Raw genomic sequence first — 9420 nt, 5'->3', positions numbered from 1 at the left:
TATATCCCCGCGAATGTGCAAACGCGGGAAATAGCACTCTTTGTTCTAGCGCATGATTGACAGCTGTCACTCATGCGCTCTCAATCAGCGTATACTCTCTTTTATTGAAAATGAACAAGTTCTGCCCAGATTTGGACTTAAAAGTAAATAGATCGGTAGGGAACTCAACGCTTCCCACAGATTTCCTTTCGATACAACAGGTCGATCTGCGGGCTAGTCCACGAAATGCAGCACCCTGTCATTCGATTCAGCGGTGCACAAATCGTGCCGCTAAAACACCGCATACGCACGTCTGCTATCTGCACAACGTAGGGTGCGTTGTTTACACATCAGAAACTGACCATACTTGGGTTCGGGACCTCCCAAGCTTACGCGGACTGTGCATATTAGATGGCCAATTAACATAAGGCCTGCTCAGCTGCGTCGGCACCTTGATCGGCATTCGCTTCAAGCGCGCGTTATGCCCCCACCAATTCTCGTGCCCCGCCGTCAACAGGTTGTAGTGGTGCAGGCTAATCGAACGGACCTAAGGTTGACGCTAGTAAGACGCTAGCGCCTGCTAGCGCGTATAAGCGATTGTTAAAGAAAGGAAGAGAAAGCGCCGCAACCACAGCGCTGTACGGGAAGGGGTGAGAGAGGCATATAGGGCGAGAGTAGAAAAGATAAAGTGGAAAACAACAAAAAAAGGGGGAGAAGAAAAAAAGAAAGAGAAAGAAAAACGCAACTGCCAGCGCCTCTAGCGGTTATATTATTTACTTGCACTGATTGAGAATGTATGCACCAGCAACGACGCTGCTGCAGCACTCGTCACCAAGTCAAGTTAACTTCAATGTGTGACGTTACCACGATACGGGCCTAAGTGCCGCGGACGGACTTGCACCGTATTTCAGGTTGGTTGGCCTATCAACTACTTCATTATTACTCATTTTGTCATTCTATTTTAAGAGGAAGCTTCAGCTCGGGGGTTCCTATCTAAATACATGGGAAAGGAGAAATCGTTTTCCTGGGCAACCACTGTGCCAAATTTGATGACGTTTGCTGCACTTAAAAGAAAAAGTCAAGTTCTAGTGACTGATGACAGCGAATTGTCGGTTTATGTGGTCAATATTATAATAAAAATTGTTAAAAATCGCAAACGGTCAGAAAACGAAACTCGAGGTTTACAACACCGTAATTCGGCAATGAAAAACAATATAACAATTCTGTAAATTGTATATAATAGTACATCTAAAGCAGGCACAATTGATGTATTGTATATGGCTCTCTGATAGACCATTCATATGTGAGCAGGACTTTTGCAATACCCGTGCAAACAATTGATGTAACACTTTCGGTCATGCAAGATGTAAACTGATAAATCAGATTTGTCCACTTTGGATGTTCTAATGGATGCAGTTTACAGAACTGCGATATCTGTCCTTGGTGCAACGCTACGACATTGTTGACTGTGTACTTCCATTTTTTTTTTTCAGCCCTGCCAATTTTTTAAAGTTGCTTTAAAAAAATTCGGGCCTTAAATGAAAATTCCGCTTGCTATGGTCACTAGAATGGAACATTCTCTTTCGATTGCAACACATTTTATTAAAATTGGCTAAGTGGTTACCTCGGAAAAGTGTTTCTTCGTTTTACATGTATTTGAATAGGTGGCATCGGAGTTGGGCCCGAGAAAAAGCTTCCCTTTAACCCGACAGCATTAAGGACGCATGGCGCACAATATATGGCGTTGGCGTTGTTGTCCGTTAGCGAAAAATCATCCATATATATTTAGGTATATGTATATGCCACGCCTTGCTATATGACATGCAGTATATGCGGGTTATATTGCCACACCATTATATATCTAAAGTTAATCATACCTTGTGTTATATTCTTGACAGAGTTATTCCTCGGAATTTTGAGAGTGACAGCCCAGAAACAAATGCCATGAAACAAAACGCTGACAGCATGCCTTTTATGTTAAATCTTCTCAGACTTAAATATTAAATGTGTGAAACAACAACAGAAATCTGAAAACGATGCGATTTTTTTGGCATGGCTGTTCACTACCTTCGGGATTGGCCCCCGCGAGAGGCCGTGTTTCTACCAGAAAGCTCGCCGTCGTGCATAGCATTCACCACCAGCATTTCCCGGTAAACCTTACGGTTACATAAGCTGAAGTTGCAATGCTGAGAAGCATGAGAAGCAGTCGGGGATCTTTCAATGCTATCACATTTCACTGTTAACGGCGAAGCTTAAGCGTCCTCCAAATTTTCATTGTTTAATCTTGGGCCAAAGTGCTATAATTTCAAACTATATTGTCACAAAAATCACGCATGTCTGAAACTAAAATATTCATACTACATTTTTTTTGTGTCTGTTGTACTACAAAACATATAACCCACATGTCATTGACAACTATACTTTGTACACAAACGAGAAGGTCTCATGCATTTAATTCAATAAGTTACCTACACTCGCAGTTCATATGAATTTTTCGTTTTTCAGCTTCTGTGATTAAATTACAATTTTTTCAGATGGAGGGCATCACTGCATACAGCTGCAAACGGTGCCATCGAAGAGAACCCACTCTGTGTGCCCTTTTTCGGCATTTTAACGCATGTCATGGGAGTGAGAGCAACTGGACCTGCAGTTTGGAGGGCTGCTCTAAGAGCTACAAGGTCTACAGGTCATATCGCATACATGTAAGCAAGTGCCACAAACACTTCCTCACTCCCAACGCTGACATGGCTGACCAATGCGCTGGTCGATCAGGATCCAGTGACCCTCATCCCAGCACTGATATGGCTGACCGGCGTGCTGGTACATCAGGGTCCAGTCAAAGTGTGGTGAATGAGCAGAGTGTGTGTGATGCTGAGCCTGACCTGGATTCCAGCTGTGCAGACCCAGGTGATGAATGTGCTATGTGTCTCTCGTCTCTACTGCTCAAGTGGCAAGAAGGGAAACAGTTGCCTGAGGGTGCTATTACTGGCATTGCAAATGACATCATTGACTTTTTTATGGCATATAAATCAAGCTCCATAGTTGACACATCAAAGATTGAGCAACTCAGAACTAAATGTGGGAGGGAGAGACACTGGAAACGTATGTATGGATTCATTTCTCCACACACTGTAAACATAAGCACTAGTCAACAGGCATCTGAGAGCTATTTAGATATCCCTATATTGGACACTATAAAGGCTGTTGCCACAGCACGAAATTTTTTTTCTGAAGCCGAACTGGGCATTTCATATAGTCAAGGCAGTGACTCAATGCTGTTGAAAGATGTAACTGATGGGTCTTACTTTCGGGAACACTGCATATTCAGAAATGCAAAAGATCAAAATCTGTTCATTCTTCAATTGTACTTTGACGAATTTGAAGTCTGCAACCCTTTGGGTAGCAAACGTGGAAAGCATAAGGTTTTAGGAGGATATTTCACCATTTTGAATGAACTTCCTAAAACCCGTTCAAAACTTGCTGAAAAGTATTTAGTCCTCCTTGTCAAGAAGTCTGTTGTTAATAAGATTTCTCTGCACCAGGTTGTTCAGCTGCTTCTTGCTGATATACACCATCTAGAAGTGCATGGAGTTGAGCTTAGTAGAAAGACTGTGAAGGGCTCAGTGCTGTATGTGAGTGGCGACAATTTATCTAGCCACCAGTTTGGTGGTTTTCGCGAATGCTTCTCATCAGGTCCTATTTGCCGTTTCTGTATGGCGACAAGAGAAGAGATAAATGGCAAATGGCATGAGAATGAGTTCACCTTAAGAACAAAAGAAATGCATGCACGTCATGCCCAATTGACTCAGACAGACAAGAGCCTTTCAAGCGTGTATGGAGTCTCGGGGGAGAGCTGCATGAATGCACTCCAGTCATTTGATGTGGTGCAAGGTTTGCCGCCCGATATAATGCACGATCTATTTGAGGGGGTGATTCCTTTTGCAATGAAACATGTCATCTCTCACTTGGTCACCAATAATATCCTCACTCTCGATCGGCTGAATCAGAGGCTTAGCTCATTTAGTTTTCAAGGTGCAGACAAGAAGTCCAAGTTACCCCCATTTCTCATCAGGCAGTGCACGGAAAAGCAATGATCAAAGGCTCAGCAGCAGAAAAGCTTTGCTTTTTTCGTTTTTTTTCTCTCATTGTAGGAGACTGTGTGGCTGAAGAAAACAGGGCCTATAGAGTATACCTTAAGTTGCGAGCTGTGCTAGACATTGTTCTCGCACCACAGGTCAGCCGCAGTGCAGCACCCTATCTACAAACTCTGATTGAGGACTTCTACAGTGAATTTAGAGAAACGTTCCCCGATGTGAACATAATTCCAAAAATGCACTACATAATTCATTATCCCAGGCTCTTGCTTTCCTGTGGCCCACTCAGTAAGCTGTCTTGCATACGTTTTGAGGCAAAGCACCAGTTCTTTAAATCTCTTGCTAGAAAGACCCGCAACTTTAAGAACATTTGTGCAACACTGGCTCGTCGTCATCAGCTCCAATTCATGTATGAACTGTCACAACAGCACGAATCACTTGTGGCTGTTGGAAGAAGAAAGGCAGAGGAAAACTCATTACCAGAAGTATTGAAAGGAAAGCTTCGTGATCTCGGACTTGACAGTACAGATGTCTACATTATTTCATCGCTCACAGCATCTGAACGGAAGCTACATAAAGACTGTGTTATTCCATTGGCAGTAACGGAAGATGAGCTCCCTACTTTTGCACGAGTCACAACAATTGCGAATTGCAATTCCAGGTATTTTCTTGTTGCATCAATACTAAGTACAAAACATTTTGATGAGCACTTTCATGCTTTTGTTGTAGACCACACAGGCAACACTGTTATCATTGAGGATCTTCAACACAATGCGGAGTTTTTTGATCCACTTTACTTGTACAGGCAAAAAGGTGTTTGTTACGTGTGTCCTCGTTACACTTTCTTCAGCGTAGAGCAATGATGTACGTTTCATTGTGTTTATTGTTTATGTTGTGTTTTTTACGTCTGTCCTCATCACACATTCTTCAGCAAAGAGCAGCGATATACATTTCATTGTGTGTACTGTCTATGCTGTGCAGTTGACTACCCAGGTGTGCCGGCCAAACCCAGACTTTCGAAAGCAGTATATTCTGCAAGAGAAGCTGTATATAGGACTCCAGATTGTTTGGTTTTTACCACCTAAGTTATTTTACATGCAGGCAGAGCTTGATATACATTTTTGCTCTTGTGGAAGTTTGCCCACCACAGCTGTAAATTAAATTCATTACTATGTGCACAGCGGCAAATCATAGCTACCGAGCCGTAGAGGTACTTTGGCCCATTTGCTATCAAACTGCAGCGATAGCCACTGTAGTGAAGTGCACAAAAAAAAGAAATGCTTGAAACAAATGCTTTCTAGACAATTTTAAATTATCAGAAGACAATGCCAGATGAGGTGCCTGTAGTAATTTCGATACTTGCTTCCAAAAGAAATCAAGCTTCTGCTCTATCACCCGCTCTTTAGCTCTCATTTAAATTATTGCCAAGTGTGGGGTACAACGACGGTCACTAATCTAATCAAATATACCTGGTTCAGAAAAAAATGTATTAGGCAAATTTTCAATGTGCATTTTACAGCAACTACTAACGTTTTATTCTGCAGTTCAGGAATAGTTAAGATTCATCAGATCCACAATTATATATCAAGCAGCAAATTCAAATGAGAAACTCTTAAAAACTTCACAACTTTGCACATTTTAGACAACTTACGAATTAGGCACTTAAATTATCCCGCATGCCATGGAGAAAATTTAGAGGTAGGCACAGTACGATTAAACTACTGAAAAGAGCGCTTGTCTAACGCTCTTCCCTCCCTTATAAATCACTACGACCTTAGCAATTTTGACTTAATTGTTCACATCAGGACATCCCCATGTTATACACAGTGCTGTATAACTCCGAAACTAGGACTACTTAGAACTTTTTATTATGCAGCTTGTCAAGTGTCAAATCGATACTCTTGTATCTAATTGTCTTATTTGGTTGTATGTAGCTGTTTGTAATAAGCTGATTTCTATATTGTTCTTTCTTTACATATTCAGTGTACTTGTTCTAGGTATTTGTAACTGTACAGCATTCAGATGTTTATTTTTCTAAAAAAAATTTGTATTTCATTTTTTACACATATTGTTATACTTGAACTCTTCTGTAACTATGTATTAGCTTTGCATTTCCATTCTTTAGTGTTCATGCTCTATTGTAGGCCGCCATCTGTTAAATGTCAATTTTCCCTTAATTTACCGTAGTGCTATTACCGCTCTTAAATTTTTCTACATGGCTGTGAACTAGTCAAGCTGTTTTGAAAAAGAGCTTCTTGTCAGTGCTTTTTTCTGTATCTTGACAGAATGAAAATAAACTTGATTTGATTAATAATTTAATTGATTTTTGATGTGCTCGGGTGTGGTATCATTTTTGAAGACCACTTAGTAAAATTTTGCTGATGGAAGAATAGTGAAAGAAAATGTGCATTGCATAGGAGTAAGACTGTGTCAGACCTGAGCACCCCTCGTAAATGCAAGAGTAGTTGCAATCACGGAACATATCAAGGCACACATTTTTTTTCAAACAATTTTTCTTACTGGCCTGCATTTATCTAATCTATGCTGTTTAGGGAAGCCCATGCAATTACAATAAAGCAATACTGCAGTCTCCAAAAACTGTTTGCTTATTTGTTCAGCACTTGGCAAGGACACAGCCACCTGCAACAATTCTGATGTTGCATCAACTTTGCCAATGAGCACACAAGAGGGTGGCCCTTTGTACCTTCACCACTTGTTCATGTACATAAGACATATTTACTGGAAATATTTCCATGGCCCGAGAACATTACAAGAGGTAGCAAGGAAGTTGTACTGCGCAATAAAATTGAGAGAACACTGGGGTTAACAGTAGGCATTGCGATTCCCATGACGACAGGTTAAGGCCGTCCCACTGCATGTGCATTTTTAAGTCTCAAAACTGTAGATCAGCACGACTGCACTGTTACCTAAATATGTGGTCCCAGTAAGACTTCGATGGGGCAAAGATAATTTTGAAGATTTTATTTTATAATGGTATATTTTATGAAACAGACTGGTGACTTTATAACCTTGTGGCAGGTTAGGAAAGGCAAGAGTATGTAAACTTTTAGGATGTTTTCCTTTCAATAGCAATGAAGTGATGCAAGATGCCATAATGCCCACTTGTCCCCAACTCCCTTTAGGAACCGACGCCATCTAGTTTGGGAGTTAGAACTCTCCCAGCAGCCATAAAGCTTTATTAGCCTGTATCAACAGCAAGCTATGTTTCCGACCAACGCAAGCTTCGTCCCGAATCATCCCCTTCCCACCCCTCTTAGGGTACAACAGCAGCTGTGCTTCTTGCCTATCTGCCCGCTACTTGACACATACTGAGTGCATTAAGTGCGGCAGTGGCACATGAAACTTCCACTTTGTAAGCAAGTGCTTAGTAGAAAACAAAGTTCTGCATTGAACAAGATTTATTGCATAAATAATACAATCAAACCTGCAGTGAACATGAAACACTTCTGGTTATACAGTATAAAATATCACATTAGGAGCACTTATGTGGCACTTTCCACACATTCACAAAACTGAACTGAACTGTTAATCCAAAGCTATGTGCCATTCAGCAATGTTTACAAACGCACCCACATCACTTAAAACCATGCTGGAAGTAACAAAAAGAACCTAAATCATAGGAACGAAAGATATGTTTACTGGATAGTGGCTTTCTTCAGGCCTCTCTAAAGCAATAAAATATCCACTTCCATCTTTTTTCTTCAGTTTGGAAGGTTCAGAAAGCTTAAGGCAATGTTACTACACAGCTCACTACTGATACGGTAAAAACACAAATGGCAGGAACGAGCATTCTTATAAAAGAAAGTAAACAAAAACATAATGAGGCTAGACAGGAACAATTCTGAACACTAAACTGTTCACTTTTCATATCACAAGGCAATATGGCAGGATTCAGCATAAAAATAAAATGAGGTAAGGAAGATAGGCAAGTTCTTTCTGGACAGTCCTAATTCACAGGATACAAATGAACAGTCCAGTCTATGAACTGCAACAATTCTTAAGAATGAAAGGGTGCTAGGAAGCTCGACTAGAAAACACAACTCTTAACAATGTACGAATGCTAAAAATCTTGACTAGAATACACCAGGCCTACATACAAAATTTGTACTTAACGACCCTTGCCACACATCACAGGTTTGAATATTAGAAAGGAACGTTTAAAACAGCAAAAGATTAAACATGCAGTCTCAAGATCTACAACACGCATAAATGAAAATAAGGTGCTTGGAGACTTTCATAGATGGTATCACAGAATTGAAAAAAATAATGGAAGACAGCTGAAGGAGCTTTCAGCATATTGCAAATTGTTGCAGTAAAAAGGCAACCGACCAGGAGCCTGTAAAGCTACAGTACAGAAAAAAAAACAAGGCTAGCAACTGAAAGACCCACAAAAGCTTTCTACTGGCCTTCGATACTAGAGCCCAACTTTCTGAGCACCACACACAATGAGAAAAAAAAATTATTCGATTGACTAGCTCTGCAAAATGCACACACACACACACAAAAAGAAGAGCAAGTTCACGTGCCTTAGTATACCTACCTAGAGTTGCAATTGCAGCATGAAAAAAAAAAAAGGCCATCAAGCTTGATATCTAAGGGCTGCTACAGGAGCTAGCTCTCTTCCTGTGCACTATGCGCAATAGAGAGAAAAAAAAAAGCTCCTCTAGCTAGTTTTGCAACGTCCATAAATGAACTACATTCCTTGGTATACCTAGCTGGTCACGTTTGCAGCACGAAAAAAAAAAAGGCTGTCGAACTCCACATCTGAGGGCTGTTGCAGGAGGCTGCTCACTTTATGGGAACCGTGCGCAAGAAAACAGCTCCTCAGCTAATTCTGCAACATGCCCTCAAAAAAGAAAAAAAAAATCGAGTTCACGTGCCTTGGTATACCCACCTAGAGTTGCAATTGCAGCATAAAAAAAAAAAGAAGCTATCAAGCTTGATATCTAAGGGCTGCTACAGGAGCTAGCTCTCTTCCTATGCACTATGCGCAATAGAGAGAAAAAAAAAAAAGCTCCTCTAGCTAGTTTTGCAACGTCCATAAGTGAACTACATGCTTCGGTATACCTAGCTGGTCACGTTTGCAGCACGAGAAAAAAAAGAAAGGCTGTCGAACTCCACATCTGAGAGCTGTTGCAGGAGGCTGCTCACTTTATGGGAACCGTGCGCAAGAAAACAGCTCCTCAGCTAATTCTGCAACATGCCCTCAAAAAAGAAAAAAAAAATCGAGTTCACGTGCCTTGGTATACCTACCTAGAGTTGCAATTGCAGCATAAAAAAAAAAAGAAGCTATCAAGCTTGATATCTAAGGGCTGCTACAGGAGCT

At 40.9% G+C, this 9420-nt stretch overlaps 1 protein-coding gene across 1 annotated transcript; it reads left to right on the top strand.

Moving 5' to 3' along the window:
• The first annotated feature begins 232 nt into the window (after positions 1 to 232).
• Positions 233 to 6387, top strand: LOC129385924 (uncharacterized). The gene is made up of 2 exons (XM_055073093.2): positions 233 to 890; positions 2514 to 6387. The coding sequence occupies exon 2, from the start codon at positions 2514 to 2516 to the stop codon at positions 4071 to 4073; it is 1560 nt and encodes a 519-aa protein (XP_054929068.1). The 5' UTR covers positions 233 to 890; the 3' UTR covers positions 4074 to 6387.
• Positions 6388 to 9420: the final 3033 nt, after the last annotated feature.

The sequence above is a fragment of the Dermacentor andersoni genome, chromosome 7, assembly GCF_023375885.2.
Source record: "Dermacentor andersoni chromosome 7, qqDerAnde1_hic_scaffold, whole genome shotgun sequence".
Lineage (NCBI taxonomy): Eukaryota > Metazoa > Arthropoda > Arachnida > Ixodida > Ixodidae > Dermacentor > Dermacentor andersoni.
This window is presented reverse-complemented; position numbering and strand designations above follow the sequence as displayed.

What these genes read in the sequence shown, in the direction of transcription:
- LOC129385924 (XM_055073093.2), top strand. Translation starts at nt 2,514, where the DNA reads ATGGAGGGCATCACTGCATACAGCTGCAAACGGTGCCATCGAAGAGAA.